Below are 19,551 nucleotides of genomic sequence, written 5' to 3'. Positions count from 1 at the left end.
GATATGTTGTTTATAAGTAGCTGCAAATATGTTGACGTGAACAAATTCTCTTGATGCCTTCCCTAAAACCCACATTAAATGCAGAAAATGATGTAGCTCTGAACAATAACTTCTGAGTTTTGATACTTAAGTAGTGTCCCGGCATAGCTGGTCCAGAACCAACACACGTTGGATGAGGACTGATCTGTACGGTAAAAATCAGGCTGTAACTGTGTGCTTCTATGAGATGGAACTGAACAGTCTCTCACATGTAAAGAAATCAATTCAACATACATCCCCTACAGTTGAAGGAACATGTTAATTGAAAATATAAAATATCATGGCCGATAATTACTTAAAGGCCAACTTAAACTTAAAAAGTTAGATACGAGTGCTTTCAAAAGAAAGGATGTTAAAATTATTTATTGGACAGCAAACTCATTTCAATTAAAAATATAAATACACATGTACAGATTCATTTCACATTCCTTCCAATTTTTTAAAGTCACGAGACACTGGGACCTGTGCATACCTCACAAACAGCAGTTTCACAGATGACGCCAAATGCCAACAATGTTTACTTAAAACAATGCTTCAGTAGATCATTCTATACTAATGTATGTTTAATTAAACCAGGTTTAAGATTAAAAGCTCAATACAACCACTAGTCTATAAGCCTTTTCCTGTGCATAAGCTACTGCTCTACGTAAGCTTTCACAATGTTATTGCATCAGCAGAGTTGGAACTTTTTGCAGCATTTATAAAATTAGCAAAGAAATTAACTGTCTGTACTGTGGTGAATTGGATTCAGGTTCCTGCCTGGTTCCTATAAGGTAAAACCATGGTGCCACCTACAGCACGACAGGAGAAATACAGCCTTTAAAATGTGGCAGTGTAGAACACGCTGCTCACCACTTCACTGGTCTACACAGATTCCACTCAAAATGTTACGGTTTGTAATAACATACTTTTTGGAAGCATAAAATACATTTGTATTAAAATAGACATACTGGAGCTAAAGACACTCTTCTTTTGATACTAACTTCTTAAATCACAGTGATATGGATTCTCCTTCACCATTATCCGGTGCAACAACACCAGTTACATCATTTTGCATTTGACTCATTCTAACAGTGACACTTGAACACCTCTTCACAACAATCCCAAACTAGATGTGTGGGGGGGGGAAAGTTAAAGTTAAGCAAACCATGAGATAAATTGTGATCTTAGATATACACCACACCTTACAAGGGACAAAAACAGCACATTATGATCCGTCAAGTGTCATGAGACCCATCTCAAGAACAACTGAACACTAAATGAAGAGTGAAAGCCTGGAGTCTTCTCAAACAAAAAGCATTTCTAAATAAACCTTTGCGACGAAACCCCAACTTGATCTGATAAGTTCCTGAAAAAAAGTTGGTCTTTGACCTTCAGATCTTTCAGGATGAGCAACAGACAATCTTGTTACTTATTAGCGCAACTCCAATACCAGCATGAACACAAGTTGGTGTACACACGTACTTGAAAATATAAACCCTATTTAAATACAATCTAGACACATTGGGAAACGCATACACCCCCCAGAGCAGGGTAGAACAATCAAAACACGGCGACCTTTTTACTAATTTGTCGTCTGAACAGCATTTTGAAGGACTTCCTCTTGATTTTGGATTTTTTAAGTCCTGTCCACCAGAACAAAGAGAGAAAATTACATTATTTACATTAACATCCCAGGGTTTAAAGACAGTGGCATTTTAAAATACTCACCAAGAGTCTGCATCATTTCATTCAACTGCTGATCTTCTTCATCTTCCCTTAAAATAGAGAAAATGTTTAGGTTTTTCAAGTTACACATCCAGCTTGACCTCAGTGACCGCTTGAGACCATTAAAAAATACAAATGTTTCACAACTAGAGGTCGACCGACTATGATTTTTCAACGCCGATATCGATTATTTGGTGGACCAAAAAAGCTGATACCGATTAATCGTCCGATTTTGTATTTATAATAACAATTACAACAATACTGAATGAACACTTATTTTAACTTAATATAATACATCAATAAAATCAATTTAGCCTCAAGTAAATAATGAAATATGTTCAATTTGGTTTAAATAATGCAAAAACAAAGTGTTGGAGAAGTAAAAGTGCAATACGTGCTATGTAAGAAAGCTAACGTTACCGTTCCTTGCGCAGAACATATGAAAGCTGGTGGTTCCTTTTAACACGAGTCTTCAATATTCCCAGGTAAGAAGTTTTAGGTTGTAGTTATAGGAATTATAGGACTACTTCCCTCTATACCATTTGTATTTCATTAACCTTTGACTACTGAATGTTCTTATAGGCACTTTAGTATTGCCAGTGTAACAGTATAGCTTCCGTCCCTCTCCTTGCTCCTCCCTGGGCTCGAACCAGCAACACAACGACAACAGCCACCATCGAAGCAGCGTTACCCATGCAGAGCAAGGGGAACAACCACTAGAAGGCTCAGAGCGAGTGATGTTTGAAACTCAATTAGCGCGCGTTAACTAGTTAGCCATTTCACTTCGGTTACACCAGCCTCATCTTGGGAGTTGATAGGCTTGAAGTCATAAACAGCGCAATGCTTGACACACAACAAAGAACTGCTGGCAAAACGTATGAATGTGCTGTTTGAATTGATGTTTACGCGCCTGCTTCTGCCTACCACCACTCAGTCAGATACTTGTATGCTCAGTCAGATTATATGCAACACAGGACACGCTAGATAATATCTAGTAATATCAACCATGTGTAGTTAACTAGTGATTATGATTGATTGTTTATTATAAGATAAGTTTAATGCTAGCTAGCAACTTACCTTGGCTTACTACATTCGCGTAACAGGCAGTCTCCTCGTGGAGTGCAACGAGAGAGAGGCAGGTCGTTATTGCGTTGGACTAGTTAACTAAGGTTGTAAGATTGGATCCCGAGCTGACAAGGTGAAAATCTGTCGTTCTGCCCCTGAACGAGGCAGTTAACCCACCGTTCCTAGGCAGTCATTGAAAATAAGAATGTGTTCTTAACTGACTTGCCTAGTAAAAAAGGTATACAAAAAAAATAAAAAAATAATCTGCACCCAAAAATACAGATTTCCGATTGTTATGAAAACTTGAAATCGGCCCTAATTAATCGGTCGACCTCCAGTCACAACTCGCAACAAATTGTGCAAGCAATAAAGTTGCGCCATTTCCCTACCTGAGCCAGTCTTCATCCAGTCCTTCTACAATGGCGTTTCTACCGTTCACAATCTCCATCAGCCTCTCCATCAGACTGCTCTCTCGCCGAAGCTCCTCTATCCACTTCAGATGATCTGTGACACCAGAGATAAGAAGACCTATGTTAGACAGGAGCACTACACTACAACATTGTAGCTGCTGGTCTGTTAGGGGGATGTAAAGTGAACAGTTGAGGTGCTGTGTGAACATTGTGCCTCCTACATGGTTTCTCCAACAGTCTGCGCAGCTCACCCTCCACCCCAGGCTGCTGCTCCTCCAGGTCTTGAGTCTTAGCTCTGACAAATGCAATAAGTGATTTTTAAGCCATTGTAAACCCAAAATAGTGCAGATAGATTTGGGTAACATTTAAACTTGAGAAGTACTCACATGTACACAAGCTCCGACTCCCTCCTAATGTACGTCTGCTTCTTTTGGATCAGGTTGAACCAGTAAACCATCAGAGGGTCCATCAAAATGTCCCCCTTGCCCTCTGCAAAAGGCCAGTGAAGTTCATTGGTAATACATAAAACATCTATCTGTGCAGGACTTATGAACAAAAAAAAAAATCAGTGTTCCAGTCCAACATGCACATTGAGCCTTTGTCAGTGCCTAAGGGCTGTGGGTATACAAATACACCAGCCACAACCAATAGTACAAACTGGGCTGAGAGAGGTGTCCCATTAACTCCCCCTGCCTCCTATCAGCAGGACAGACAGGTGCATGTAAGGAGTGAGGGAGGGAGTAAAGCAGTGAACCAGATAATAATATTAATATAACTGTGCCCAGATGGTGACCTTGAGCAGAGCAATCAGGCCCCCTACTGCTCCTGCTCTGTTTGCAGCCACAGCCAGTCTCTGGGTCTGGTCAGATCTTTACCACCACCTCGCTATCACTCAAGGGAGATGGATAGTATCAGAGAGGGAGAAGGTGCCCTCATGTGGGCAATGCCTGCCTCTCGCCTCATTGGGCCGTAGAGGAGGGAAATGGAACCTGTTCGCCAGTTACACCTCTCCCCTCCAGGCTGTGTGGGTTTGGATTCCTGTGTAAAGTCCCAGGTGGGCTGCAGGGATAAAATGCTCACCATCAGAGCACAACTCAAAACTGAGAATAGTGGAGGGACTGGGCCATTTGAATTGAAGTACATTAATAAATATCTAATCATAAAGGCTGGTCTCTTTGAAAGTTTACTTGGAAATAAACTTTAATAGAAGGGGAGAATCTCAATTGCACACTCTCCTTCTCAAAACCCATTGGAGAAGGTCAGAGGGGAGGGGCTTCTAGCTTTCTCATCCAACGGGTTGAGGAGGAGCAGGCAATTGAGATTCTCCCATGGTGTCCTTCAAAATCCTGTCCTGACAAAAGACCCAGTTAAGGTTGAAACATGGTCAGTCTTCTTTAACATAACTGTGTGCAGAATCACTTGTCCTTTAAAGTCCTTCAAAAGTCAGACCAGTCCCAAAACCAATAACCTAACTAAAATGGCAAAGCAAGAAAGTGTATGCAGAAGACCTCCCTCCCACTGGCAATCGCTATTAGTCAACATCAACAGTGGGCGGGACACTGGGAGTAAAGGGAAGTTCAATGGAAAGTACCTTCCTCACAGCTGCGAAGCCTCTTCTCCATCTCCACTCCCTTCCTCTCCAAGTCACCCAGGATGTCTTCAATATCACGCAGCTCCTTCACTATCTGGTCCATGGGGATATGATGGGACTTACATTGAACAAAACAAAGAAAAACCCCATGGTGTCAATTGCTAATCCTGTGTAATTATTTAACTGACATGAAAATGTCATAAGAATTTGACATCATCACATAGGATAGTTATTTCCTCTGATAAGCTCTAGTAACATGCCACTCTTTATGTATGAGACCTAACTTACAGAGGGCGACCTCATTTCAGACTGGGAGGTGTTTGTGGGTGAAAAATATTTTCCGTTTTTGGTGCCTAAGAGGTAGATAAGAGGATTATTACATAATTAATGGCTGACAATCAAGACTTAACTTCAGAAAATAAACAAGATAGGACATATAAAAAAAAATGATTAAAACATCAATGGTTGAGACAATGTCTGGTAATAGAAAGTGAAGGCCCAGTCTAACCTGTGGAGCTCTGGCGAAGCTGTTTAGGAGATATAGGGGGAGAATTACCATCCGTTGAGCCTAAAAAAAAACAAATGTAACAGATTAATAAACTGCAATATATAGATTACAAATATATTGTGGCAATACAATCACTGAATGGAGTTCTTGTCTTTACCCGATCCTGCAAAGCTGTGGTGAGGCTTATTTGGAGTGGGAACCCTGTGCCAGACAGGAACCAGGGGAGGAGTGGACAACAGAGGAATAGAATAATTCCCATTTTTACTACCTAGAAGGTGAAGCGCGATATAATTTTAAATCCCAACAAGTCTTTGAAAATGTTTAGGGTCTCAAATGATTGAGTAATCACTACTCTGCCAAGTATAGAGGATAATAAAAAGCATGTACCCAAGTCTCCAGAGCCGCAATGGGGCTGCTTGGGAGACGGAGCTCTGTGAGACACCGGGCCAGGTGGAGGAGGGTTGAAGGCAGGTGGGGGAATCGGAGGAGAGGTAGAGCGGATGTTGACGACAATACTAGCTGTCAAAAGACTTCAAGATGGCTTCAGGTTTGGGATGCTCAACAATAATCGCTTGGTTTTCAGAGTCAGAGGTCCTGGAGAAAGAGGGTGCATGTAAGGAACAGGAAAATATTGGACTTTTCCCTGAAATCAACCATTTTGGATTGAACATACAGTAAGTACAAAAATAACATTCAGCCTCACCTTATATTTACAAATAATGGAGGTGAGAAAACAGTGGAGGGGGTCATCAGGGGGAATTCTGGGAAACTAGTTAGAGGTGCACTAGGGTTCATTTCAGCCATAGCACTCCTTGGGACTTGTGAGGATGGGGGAGGAGAGTGGCTGCAATTTGAGCCAATCAGCCATAACAGAGCAGGGCGAGGCAGGATGAATCCGCAGGCTGGAGGTGTAGATACATGCCCAACTGGTTAGCTCTCCAGATCAGATATATAATTTAATCTCTCACCCGGGTGACAATACCTGCCTTCCCTTTGTGTGGATGTACAGGATTAGAAAGAAAGTGGTTAATAAATAGATAACTGATGAGCAGTCCAAACTTACTTCAGTCCTGGTCCATTTTTAACAGGCTTGAGCTTTGATCGCCAGTTAACAGGAGCCTCTGCACAGTCTGCATTTACTGCCAAAGAAATACATTTTGAAAGGAGACTATTATTCAAGCTCATTATCAAATTCTACAACTCAATTTAGTGTTAAAAAAAACATTAAAGAGGGCTAAACAAGCTGGGATGTCCAAATTAAAAAAAGGTTGTTAGTGAAGACTGCTAATGCACTAGCAGCTCATCTTATTTTCATGCTCTTAAAATAGACTTTTGTTAAACTGTATGGAAATGCTGTTCGCGGCTACACCATTGTTTTAACAAGGTAATCGAAAGCGTTCCAGCTTTTGAAGTTTCCCTTATGACCAATTGTAAAAATATGATTGTGATAAAAAAGTTCTGAAAATGAAGTGGAATTGAAAAAGCGTGCCTTTGATGGTGGAGGATACGGTTGTTGGTCTGGCGCTGGCTTTGTTGACAGTGTTAAGCAATTCCTTATTGCTGGTGAAGAGTTGTCCTGCTTTGCCTGGCCCACATTCAGCCTGCTTCCAGCTGGGGAGGTCATCTGAGCTTACCATATCTTCAAACCTGGGAAGCAATACTATCACCATTAGGTTTGGAAATGTACATGTAATATTAGCTGACATCCACAAAATGAGATGAACTGTGCACACTTGAAGACTAAAAGCCTGTAGGTAAACACAAGCCTCTTCTCACCTCCTTTCTGCTGGTCGGATAACAAAGTATCTGGTGTTATTTTTGTTGCAGTTCGCCTCAACTAGTTTCTTGGTAATGACGGCCCTGGCTCGGTTCTTCTCTTCCTCAGGACTCAGGGGCACACTTGGCAGTACGGAGGGCTTCTGGCTGCTGGAGGGGACCTCTGGGGTGGAGGAAGATGACTTGAAGAACCTCTGCCGTGCTGCCTGGGTTCTCTGGGCCGAGCTGGTCCAGGGTTGGGGAGCTGGGGTGGTGGTCTCCACGGGCTTCAAGACACCCTTGATGGGAGTCAAAGGCACAGAGGTGGGGCGGGACACAGACTGGACTCTGCTGGTGCCACTTTTGGATTCAACGTTGGCACTTGGGCATCCGGTCTGGATGACAACCCCATAGGGAGGCTTGTTGTAGTCATTCTTGGTGTTCTGGTGGTCATTACAGATGAAGCAACCTGGCTCCTTCCCTGGTTTATAGGCCCCAGCCAGGAGGACGTTGGAGCATTCACTGCACCTGGTGAAAGGTGTAACAAAAGGTATCAACATGTTTTAACCATAATGATGGAGCAGCTGTCTGTTTAAAGCGGACATTTACTTGAAGCAGCTCCTGTGATAAAGCTTCCCATCGATGAAGTGCCGTTGGACCAGATGAACGTTGCATTTGCACACAACACATTTACTGCTGAGAGCACCCGTCTTATTGGAGCTCTCCACCAATACATCAGTCTTCTGTGGAGGGGAGAGAGAACAAATACCGGTAAGCGTTTGTCATGTACGCATGTAAAAAAATGTACATTTTTTTTTTAACTGTCAACTGCGTTTATTTTCAACAAAAATATGTTCATATAAATATTTACACAAGACTCAACAGCTGAGACATACTGAACAAGTTCCACAGACATGTGACTAACAGAAATTAAATGTGTCCCTGAACAAAGGGGGGGGGGCAAAAGTAACAGTCTATCTGGTGTGGCCACCAGCTGCATTAAGTACTGCAGTGCATCTCCACATGGACTGCACCAGCTTTATCAGTTCTTGCTGTGAGATGTTACCCCACTCTTCCACCAAGGCACCTGCAAGTTCACAGACATTTCTGGGCAGGGGCTAGCCCTCACCCTCAGATCCAACAGATCTCAGACAAGGTCCGGGCTCTTCGCTGGCCATGGCAGAACACTGCCATTCCTGTCTTGCAGGAAATCACACACAGAACAAGCCATATGGCTGGTGGCATTGTCATGCTGGAGGGTCATGTCAAAATGAGCCTGCAGGAAGGGTACCACATGAGGTAGGTGGAGGCCTTCCCTGTAACTAATGCACAGCGTTGAGATATGCCTGCAGTGACAACAAGCTCAGTCCTATGATGCTGTGACACACCGCCCCAGACCATGAAGGACCTTCCACCAAATCACTCCCACTTCAGAGTACAGGCCTTGGTGTAACACTCATTCCTTCAACGATAAACTCAAACCCAACCATCACCCCTGGTGAGACAGTCCGTGAAGAGCACTTTTTGCCAGTCCTGTCTGGTCCAGCGATGGTGGTTTGTGCCCATAGGCAACGTTGTTGACGGTGATGTCTGGTGAGGACCTGCCTTACAACAGGCCTACAAACCGGACAGTCTGAGCACTGATTGAGGGATTGTGCATTCCTGGTGCAACTTGGGCAGTTGTTGCCATCCTGTACCTGTCCCGCGGGTGTGATCTTCGTATGTACCGATATTGTTACACGTGGTCTGCCACTGCGAGGACAATCAGCTGTCCGTCCTGTCTCCCTGTAGCGCTGTCTTAGACGTCTCACAGTACGGACAATGCAATTTATTGCCCTGGCCACATCTGCAGTCCTCATGCGTCCTTGCAGCATGCCTAAGGCACGTTCACGCAGATGAGCAGGGACGCTGGGCATCTTTCTTTTGGTGTTTTTCCAGAGTCAATAGAAAGGCCTCTTTAGCATCCTAAGTTTTCATAACTGTGACCTTAGTCATCTACCATCTGTAAGCTGTTAGTGTCTGTATGACCTTTCCACAGGTGCATGTTGATTAATTGTTTATGATTCATTGAACGAGCATGGGAAACAGTGTTTAAACCCTTTACAATGAAGATATCTTTGAAAGACAGGGTCGTTTCTTTTTTTGCCGAGTTTAGATACATGACCAAAGGTATGTGGACACCTGCTCATCAAACATCTCATTCCAAAATCATGGGCATTCATTTGGAGTTGGTCCCCCCTTTACTGCTATAACAGCCTCCACTCTTCTGGGAAGGCTTTCCACTACATGTTGGAACACTGCTGCAGGAACTTGCTTCCATTCAGCCACAACAGCATTAGTGAGTTTGGGCACTGATGTTGGGCAATGAGGCCTGGCTCGCAGTTGGCAGGCCAATTCATTCCAAAGGTATTAGATGGAGTTAAGGTCAGGGGTCTGTGTCAACAAAACAAAGGAGATGATCGTGAACTTCAGAAAACAGCAGACGGAGCACCCCCCTATCCACATCGACAGGACAGCAGTGGAGAAGGTGGAAAGCTTTAAGTTCCTCTGCGTACACATCACGGACAAACTTAAATGGTCCACCCACACAGACAGAGTGGTGAAGAAGGCGCAACAGCGCCTCTTCAACCTCAGAAGGCTGAAGAAATTTGGCTTGTCATTCAAACTTTTACAGATGCACAATTGAGAGAATCCTGTCGGGCTGTATCACCGCCTGGAACAGCAACTGCTCCACCCACAACCGTAAGGCTCTCCAGAGGGTAGTGAGGTCTGCACAGGTCATCACCGGGGGCAAACTACCTGCCCTCCAGGACACCTACACCACCCGATGTCACAGGAAGGCCATAAAGATCAAGGACAACAAACAACCACCCGAGCCACTGTCTGTTCTCACCCCGCTATCATCCAGAAGGCGAAATCAGTACAGGTGCATCAAAGAGGGGACCGAGAGACTAAAAAACAGCTTCCAGCTCAAGGCCATCAGACTGGCTAACAGCCATCACTAACATTGAGTTGCAGCGAAATGCTTGTGCTTCTAGTTCCGACAATACAGTAATAACCAACAAGTAATCTAACTAACAATTCCAAAACTACTTACACAGTGTAAGGGGATAAAGAATATGTACATAAGGATATATGAATGAGTGATGGTACAGGGCAGCATAGGCAAGATACAGTAGATGGTATAGAGTACAGTATATACATATGAGATGAGTATGTAAACAGTGGCATAGTTAAAGTGGCTAGTGATACATGTATTACATAAGGATGCAGTCGATGATATAGAGTACAGTATATATGTATGCATATGAGATATATAATGTTACTTACCCTACATTATTCAAGGTAGCATTGTTTAAAGTGGCTAGTGATACATTTACATCATTTCCCATCAATTCCCATTATTAAAGTGGCTGGAGTTGAGTCAGTGTCAATGTCAGTGTGTTGGCAGCAGCCACTCAATGTTAGTGGTAGCTGTTTAACAGTCTGATGGCCTTGAGATAGAAGCTGTTTTTCAGTCTCTCGGTCCCAGCTTTGATGCACCTGTACTGACCTCGCCTTCTGGATGATAGCGGGGTGAACAGGCAGTGGCTAGGGTGGTTGATGTCCTTGATGATCTTTATGGCCTTCCTTCCTAACATCGGGTGGTGTAGGTGTCCTGGAGGGCAGGTAGTTTGCCCCCGGTGATGCGTTGTGCAGACCTCACTACCCTCTGGAGAGCCTTGCGGTTGTGGGCGGAGCAGTTGCTGTACCAGGCGGTGATACAGCCCGCCAGGATGCTCTCGATTGTGCTGCTGTAGAAGTTTGTGAGTGCTTTTGGTGACAAGCCGAATTTCTTCAGTCTCCTGAGGTTGAAGAGGCGCTGCTGCGCCTTCTTCACGATGCGGTCTGTGTGAGTGGACCAATTCAGTGTCTGTGATGTGTATGCAGAGGAACTTAAACTTGCTACCCTCTCCACTACTGTTCCATCGATGTGGATAGGGGGGTGTTCCCTCTGCTGTTTCCTGAAGTCCACAATCATCTCAGTTTTGTTGACGTTGAGTGTGAGGTTATTTTCCTGACACCACACTCCGAGGGCCGTCTTGTCGTTGTTGGTAATCAAGCCTACCACTGTTACATTTACATTTAAGTCATTTAGCAGACGCTCTTATCCAGAGCGACTTACTGTTGTGTCGTCCGCAAACTTGATTGAGTTGGAGGCGTGCGTGGCCACGCAGTCGTGGGTGAACAGGGAGTACAGGAGAGGGCTCAGAACGCACCCTTGTGGGGCCCCCGTGTTGAGGATCAGCGGGGAGGAGATGTTGCCTACCCTCACCACCTGGGGGCGGCCCGTCAGAAAGTCCAGTACCCAGTTGCACAGAGCGGGGTCGAGACCCAGGGTCCCGAGCTTGATGACGAGCTTGGAGGGTACTATGGTGTTGAATGCCGAGCTGTAGTCGATGAACAGCATTCTCACATAGGTATTCCTCTTGTCCAGATGGGTTAGGGCAGTGTGTAGTGTGGTTGAGATTGCATCGTCTGTGGACCTATTTGGGCGGTAAGCAAATTGGAGTGGGTCTAGGGTGTCAGGTAGGGTGGAGGTGATATGGTCCTTGACTAGTCTCTCAAAGCACTTGATGACGGAAGTGAGTGCTACGGGGCGGTAGTCGTTTAGCTCAGTTACCTTAGCTTTCTTGGGAACAGGAACAATGGTGGCCCTCTTGAAGCATGTGGGAACAGCAGACTGGTATAGGGATTGATTGAATATGTCCGTAAACACACCGAGCTGGTCTGCGATGCTCTGAGGGCGCGGCTGGGGATGCCGTCTGGGCCTGCAGCCTTGCGAGGGTGCGTTTAAATGTCTTACACCTCGGCTGCAGTGAAGGAGAGACCGCATGTTTTCGTTGCAGGCCGTGTTAGTGGCACTATTGTCCTCAGAAAAAAGTTATTTAGTCTGCCTGGAAGCAAGACATCCTGGTCCGTGACTGGGCTGGATTTCTTCTTGTAGTCCGTGATTGACTGTAGAGCCTGCCACATGCCTCGTGTCTGAGCCGTTGAATTGAGATTCTAATTTGTCTCTGTACTGACGCTTAGCTTGTTTGATGGCCTTGCGGAGGGAATAGCTGCACTGTTTGTATTCGGTCATGTTACCAGACACCTTGCCCTGATTAAAAGCAGTGGTTCGCGCTTTCAGTTTCACGCGAATGCTGCCATCAATCCACGGTTCCTGGTTAGGGAATGATTTAATCTTTGCAATGGAACGACATCTTCAACGCACGTTCTAATAAACTCGCACACCGAATCAGCGTATTCGTCAATATTGTTATCTAACGCAATACAAAACATATCCCAGTCCACGTGATGGAAGCAGTCTTTGAGTGTGGAGTCAGCTTGGTCGGACCAGCGTTGGACAGACCTCAGCGTGGGAGCCTCTTGTTTTAGTTTCTGTCTGTAGGCAGGGATCAACAAAATGGAGTCGTGGTCAGCTTTTCCGTAAGGGGGGTGGGGAAGGGCCTTATATGCGTCGCGGTAGTTAGAGTAACAATGATCCAAGGTTTTACCACCCCTGGTTGCACAATCGATATGCTGATAAAATTTAGGGAGTCTTGTTTTCAGATTAGCCTTGTTAAAATCCCCAGCTACAATGAATGCAGCCTCCGGATAAATGGTTTCCAGTTTGCAAAGAGTTAAATAAAGTTTGTTCAGAGCCATCGATGTGTCTGCTTGGGGGGGGGGGATATATACGGCTGTGATTATAATCGAAGAGAATACTCTTGGTAGATAATGCGGTCTACATTTGATTGTGAGGAATTCTAAATCAGGTGAACAGAAGGATTTGAGTTCCTGTATGTTTCTTTCATCACACCATGTCTTGTTAGTCATGAGGCATACGCCCCCGCCCCTCTTCTTACCAGAAAGATGTTTGTTTCTGTCGGTGCGATGCGTCGAGAAACCAGTTGGCTGTACAGCCACTGATAGCGTCTCTCCAGTGAGCCATGTTTCCGTGAAGCAGAGAACGTTACAGTCACTGATGTCCCTCTGGAATCCTACCCTTGCTCGGATTTCATCAACCTTGTTGTCAAGAGACTGGACATTGGCAAGAAGAATGCTAGGGAGTGGTGCACGGTGTGCCCGTCTCCGGAGTCTGACCAGAAGACCGCCTCGTTTCCCTCTTTTTCGGAGTCGTTTTTTGGGTCGCTGCATGGAATCCATTCCGTTGTTCTGTTTGTAAGGCAGAACACAGGATCCGCGTCGCGAAAAACATATTCTTGGTCATACTGATGGTGAGTTGACGCCGATCTTATATTCAGTAGTTCTTCTCGACTGTATGTAATGAAACCTAAGATGACCTGGGGTACTAATGTAAGAAATAACACGTAAAAAATGCATAGTTTCCTAGGAACGCGAAGCGAGGCGGCCATCTCTGTCGGCGCCGGAAGTGGCGCCTTACACTTGTGTGTGTGTATATAAGGTAGTGGTTGTGAAATTATTAAATTACTTGTTAGAGATTACTGCATGGTCAGAACTAGAATCACAAGCATTTCACTACGCTCGCATTAACATCTGGTAACCATGTGTATGTGACCAATAACATTTTGATTCGTCACTCCAAGCATTACACCACGCGAGCATTACACCACTCGAGCCAACGCTTGGCATTGCGATCTTAAGCTTGTGGCCGCTCGGCCATGTAAACCCATTTCATGAAGCTCCTGACAAACAGTTATTGTGCTGATGTCGCTTCCAGAGGCAGTTTAGAACTCGGTCGTGAGCGTTGCAGAGGACAGATGATTTTTACACACTTACAGCACTCAGAGGTCCCATTCTGTGAGCTTGTGTGGCTGACCACATCACAGCTGAGCCGTTGTTGCTCCTTGACGTTTCCACTTCATAATAACAGCACTTACAGTTGACTGGGGCAGCTCTAGCAGGGCAGACAATTTATGACTTGACGTGTTGGAAAGGTGGCATCCTATGACTGTGCCACATTGAAAGTCACTGAGATCTGCAAGGCCATTCCACTGCCAATGTTTGTCTACAGAGATTGCATGGCTGTGTGCTTGAATTGATACACTTGTCAGCAACAGGTGTGGCTGAAATGGCCAAATCCACTAATTTTAAGGGGTGTCCACATACTTTTGTACATATAGCGTACATTCAGTAGTTCACCAAAATGTAAACCTGTCAAACATCTGATAAAAAGTTTATTTTAATTTTAAAGACATTAGAGACATGTATACTCCTCTAACCTGAACAGTAGCTCTGGTTGCTTTGGGGGAGGTTTTCACCATGAGAGGGAAGGAGGTGGACGATTCTCTATGGCCATTTTATACACCATGGTTTTGGCCACCACTGGGAAATTCTTCTTTCCACATGGTTCCTCCTTGGAGCCCTCTGCTGGTCTTTTCATAGCACCCACCCCTCCAACTGGAAAAAACGACATTGGCCATCAGAAATCAGAGGGTTGAGCCACAATACTCTAGTCTACGATACATGAACCAATAGCTCAGTAGAGATGCTTTGTGCATGTGAAACTGAAATAGTTTGGATATACAACATCTTATAAACCAATAACCATAAACAATTTGAAAAACAAACAAAACATTTGCCAAGTTTTAAATTTACTACTGATTGTAAGAATAAGTACAGTACACTAAACAGGTTTGAAGCAACGTTTTCACCCAAATTAACACGACATGACACCTGTGTACTTTACACAATCACGTTAAGTAACACCTCACCAGGAAAGGAAATACTTATAGTGCAACATATAGGCTATTGCTCCAATGTAACAAAGCTGCCTCAAGTCAGACAGTCTTACTAGGTTTGCGTCCGTGGAAGTAGTTGTAGTACTGGGAGACGTAGGTGAGGACGCTCAGTCGGTCTGGGATCCTCAGGGCCACCATGTCCTCTGCATCCAGCAGAGCAGCGATCCCCAGCTTGTCCTCTGCAACCCGGAAAGCCTGAATTTAAAATAAAACACTTGTTTTAATAACCAACCATAAAGCCATAGAGAGCCAAAAATTTGAGGAGTCAGGTGTATTGGAGTACCCCCTAGTAGGCAGAACACATAACGGTTTGTAAAAATGTACAACATTTGCTTTGTAAATGTTTAAAAAAAGCTGAGGTAGTAAGGAGAAATCATACATAATTTGAATAACACTTTCCCAATGTTCTGGAGGGTTTCTTAATATACAAAGCAGCTACTTAATTTAACTTGTAAACAAGCCAGACAAAACTGTCTCTTCAGAAATAGAAAATCGTAAAGTCCAGCCAGCAGCTGTTTGTGGCCCCATGCTAGGGAGGTCTGGACAGGGGGTGAATAATGAATAGCACATTTCCTGTGCACACTCAGCCCTGGGAAGAAGGAGGGAGAACAGGGCATTGTTCAGGATCAACCTGGACGTGCTCATTAAAATGTTCAAGTACAGCCTTGCAGAACGGCATATCCGTTCACGTTGGAGGAGAAAGGCCAAACAACTTCTACATTTGAGATTCTCTGTATAATAGTAACGGAATTGGCCATTGTTGCGTTACCGTAACGAAACAGAGTCTGGACAAGACAAGTGCATATTTGTAGTCTGCAGTGACAGATATAGCCACCACAGAGAGAAACCTGAGACACACATGAAGGACCGGGACCTCCTTGTCAGGAAATACAGAGGATTACTATCGATGTGTATAGGACTACCTCAGACTAAAAATAAATAGCTACACAAAATGGGTGTTTGGACTCCACCATGGGGGAATTCCTTCCTAGCTGGTTGGTCAAATAGACTTGCGTTACTAAAACAGATAATTTTTTAAATACACTGGTTTAAAACACGTTCTTCTTATGCAACATCCCAAGCACTGTTGTCTCACCATACTGTCTAACATTTGTAAATGGACCTTTTTCATGCGGATCGAGTACCCCACGGCTAACAGTAAGCCTCATTCATAATGAATAACCCAGGGAGTCTCTTCTGGTACTCAGGTTCTTAACAGACGCTGTGGGGGATCGGCACGACTAGCAGCTAGTGTTTTGCAACAGATCCTGGAGTGCATAGAACACTATGAGGTCTGTAATCCTCAAACTGAGGAAACCAGCACAGAATGACTAAATTTTGGACAAGTCGCAGCTGCTTGACTCATTCTTATCCCAACACACTTCCTGGTGTGAAAGAAATAAGGGTAGGGGAGGGGGAGGGCGACAACAAAAGAGTTGGTCAAATAATTCCAAAAAGAGTAAGCTGGCATTGGTCAAAGTATCAATATAAATTAGTGTAACTAGCCAGTCACTACCAAGTGAATTGTTTACACAGTGTAAGACTGACTTGACACACTCTATTCAACTCGCAGATGACATTCTCCTCACAATAAAACAGCAACATGGGAGAGACCTTGCATAACACCCCTAGCAGAGATGGTTTCCCAAACTACAGTTGGTATTTGAATAACCTTGCCTGGGACATGAAATCCTAGGAATACATTTTGTCCAGTTTTCAACTGGGAAAGACGTTCTGCATTTGGCCACTGCGTTTACATACTATGCATGCTACAAGCAATAAGTCACATTTATGGTGAGCCATCTCATTCTTTTCACGAGTTGCATTTAACATCACCCTTCAGAGCACAACTTGTTTGCCCCAGTTCAAGAGACAGACCTCTGAGCTATATATCAAAATAACCATGAATAGACTTGTGCACAATTCCAGTCCTTTGGAGACTTCGCTAATAAAAAAAAAAAATAGGCCTGAATGTTACAAAGGACTTGATGCATTTCTAACAATGCAATCCCCTCAAACACAAACCAACTGACTTCCTGATAAGATGGTCAAACAGTTCAGTATGGTCATGTCAATGTACAACCTTTAACTGTGATTACGTTACATGCATAAATAGACAGTAAATCTTACCAAGTTGTTGTTGTCAAAAATATCCTCTTTATTCAAGGAGTCGTAGTCTCTGAATATAGAACACAGGGAAATGAATAATTCACATTGTGGAGGTTGATCAATGGTTATTCTCATGTGAATTTGGGTGACTAACTGCCCTGTTCAAGGAAAATAAACCAGGTTTCTGGGATACATCCAAAATAATATTCTAATCCACTAGTACAGCAAGAAATCTTGTGGGAATGGTTATGCTGTGAGGTTTCTTTCTGTTTGCCTAGATAAATTTAGGTTAAATAAAAGTTAAAAAATGATCAACCAAATTTTGTCAATCCTTTGGCTAAAAGGACGCTGGAGAGGGGGGATTCCCGCCACCATTGTTAGACAGGAAGCCACTGGGAACACTTCAAAATAAATAGAACATGATCACAAATATCACTTTATTTCTATTTTATGTAGTGTTCGAGGGATTACATTAGGCCTAACGTTACATGACAACATTACTTTTTTTTTTTTAAATCATTATTTGAAGCTATAGCCTAAGCTACAAAATGTGTTTGCAAAGTACAAGACAAAATGACAAAAAAACATTAACTATTTGGTTATGATAAAGGTACGTCGACAGTAGGCCAAGGTTTCCCAAACCCCCGTAACGTTGCACGTTCTGGTTTTCTCCCTAACATTACACAGCTGATTCAAATCAGGTAATCAAGCTTTGATCATCGGAATCAGCTGTGTACCGTTATGGCAACAAACCAAAGAAGTGCACCGAGTTAGGGAAACGCCGAGGTCGGTTATTGATAATATGATTCAAAATATTACAAGTTTTAACTGTAACGTTAAAGCTAACAGCAAATACCCATCGAAATGTTTGGACCTATTGATTGTTTCCAGCTGGTAATGATTTGTTGCACCTGATGAACATCAATTCTTCACCCGAGTCTATATTTTAAGTCATTATAATGCTTACATTAGGTCCGGTCTGTATTTATGGATAAGCGCACAGAACGCCAACCCGTCCCTAAAAGAAGTTGTCATGTTGATGATAGCCACATCTCGGTACCCATTGCACTGAAGTTTGCACCACTGTTGAAGCGCATTGATGGCAGCCATCCTTCCCGGAGCGCGTCCTGTCAAATAAATGACGTCGGAAAAAAATATATACCAAAGAGAAGTATACAATCAGTGGGTGTTATGTCTTATTTCAGTTGATGTGCAGGTAGTAGAAAGCAAGATACCGATTACCAAGAAAGAAAAGCCAGTTCAAACTGTTCAGTGTTCAATCATCAGCTGATGCTCGCGACTGATACGCTACCATTGCATACCTCATGAAAAAGTATATTGGCGTGACGCAAGGGGGCGAGGCTCTGGTTCAGTAGCCTAGTTAACGCTGTTAATTACCATTTTACACCGTGACATAATTGCACTTTTTAATAATCATAGTGTGGCAATTAATCGGCCATTTTTAGTGTCTGTCCGGTTATTAAATATTCATTTGCATTATGTCCTGAATAGTCTATTTCAGAGAGGTAATAATTGGCATAAAAGTATATATATAATCAATGTTTACACTATTGTTGAAGTCTGTGTGGTTTTAATATCAATAGTTTTCATGGACAAAATAGGCTATAGGCCTACATTAACGCACTAATGAGCAGACGTTAGTGTTGAAGCCTTATTGAGCAACCCAATTAGGCTATGAATACAAAGGATTCGGCTGAGCCCTTGTTTGCTCATTTGCATATGGGTTATTTGCATATGGGGCATTTTCATTCGAAAAACCAATGATACATATTTTAAGTTACAAATTGCAAACTCAGAAGAGGCTTAAGGTCTCCATTAAACGAATTAATCCAGACCCACTGACCCATTTTGGGTCACCAATGGTGGTTTCAAATTTGACCCAAATGAGATGGGCCCAAATGAATCCAGAACAACTTGAGTGTGTCTGAAATTTGAGTAACATAGGAGAAACTGACCCACCAAGAACTCGACAACCTCAACTAGATGCATAACCTACAAAGAGATTAGATGGACATTGATATATTTACACACTGCAAAAAAAAACATTTACTTGGTGTAAATAATACAAGTAGCCTAATACAAAGTAGGAACAACATACCAATAAACGAAAACAAAATACATTGGGAAAAACTTGTGTAGTAACACTGCAATTACACTAAAACGTTTTATTAACATGTTTTTATATATGTTAACTGTTTTAACATAATAGCAAAACATGTGTTACCAGACCTTGAAATCTACAGAATATAAAGATATGGATAGTTGAATTATTACTGAAGCAAATGCACACTGGCAATAAATATGCTGCTGACAATGAATATACAATAATGATTGAATAAAGGAAGGACAGTTATGATAATACCTGTGGGGTTTTCTCGTTTGGGCAAAAGAACGTCCTCCGTCCTCTCTCCTCCATGACCAGGAAACCGATAAGTGGTCAAGAGTGTGTCAAGTCATTAGTAGGCAAACGAATGTGTCCTCCCCTTCTCGATAGCTAATTTTCATCAAGGATATTCATGTGTATCCTACCGCGGAAGTTTTGAAATCTTCCACACCCCCTTGGAATCAGCTTTTGTTTTGTCAGAGGAGAAAAACATG

General features: G+C 43.3%; 1 protein-coding gene across 1 annotated transcript; it reads right to left on the bottom strand.

Annotated features, from left to right (window-relative positions):
- Positions 1-386: 386 nt before the first annotated feature.
- LOC124015358 (MICAL-like protein 2) lies at positions 387-18,272 on the bottom strand. Its single transcript, XM_046330535.1, has 16 exons — positions 17,900-18,272; positions 16,954-17,002; positions 14,877-15,018; positions 14,344-14,482; positions 7,097-7,603; positions 6,810-6,967; positions 5,708-5,839; positions 5,478-5,588; positions 5,321-5,380; positions 5,101-5,165; positions 4,813-4,930; positions 3,608-3,710; positions 3,443-3,516; positions 3,201-3,315; positions 1,750-1,796; positions 387-1,664 (listed from the first exon to the last, which is right to left on the bottom strand). The coding sequence occupies exons 1-16, from the start codon at positions 18,040-18,042 to the stop codon at positions 1,582-1,584; spliced, it is 2,046 nt and encodes a 681-aa protein (XP_046186491.1). The 5' UTR covers positions 18,043-18,272; the 3' UTR covers positions 387-1,581.
- Positions 18,273-19,551: the final 1,279 nt, after the last annotated feature.

This window comes from Oncorhynchus gorbuscha, linkage group LG26 (assembly GCF_021184085.1).
Source record: "Oncorhynchus gorbuscha isolate QuinsamMale2020 ecotype Even-year linkage group LG26, OgorEven_v1.0, whole genome shotgun sequence".
NCBI lineage: Eukaryota > Metazoa > Chordata > Actinopteri > Salmoniformes > Salmonidae > Oncorhynchus > Oncorhynchus gorbuscha.
Note: the sequence above shows the minus strand (reverse complement) of the source record. Positions and strands in the feature narration are given on the sequence as shown.

What these genes read in the sequence shown, in the direction of transcription:
- LOC124015358 (XM_046330535.1), bottom strand. Translation starts at nt 18,042, where the DNA reads ATGGCTGCCATCAATGCGCTTCAACAGTGGTGCAAACTTCAGTGCAAT. An exon ending in CCACCTCCTTCCCTCTCATG is followed by an intron (nt 7,604 to 14,343) that starts GTGAAAACCTCC and finishes ACCTTTCACCAG; the next exon opens with GTGCAGTGAATGCTCCAACG. An exon ending in CCACAGCTTTGCAGGATCGG is followed by an intron (nt 5,381 to 5,477) that starts GTAAAGACAAGA and finishes GTTTTTTTTTAG; the next exon opens with GCTCAACGGATGGTAATTCT.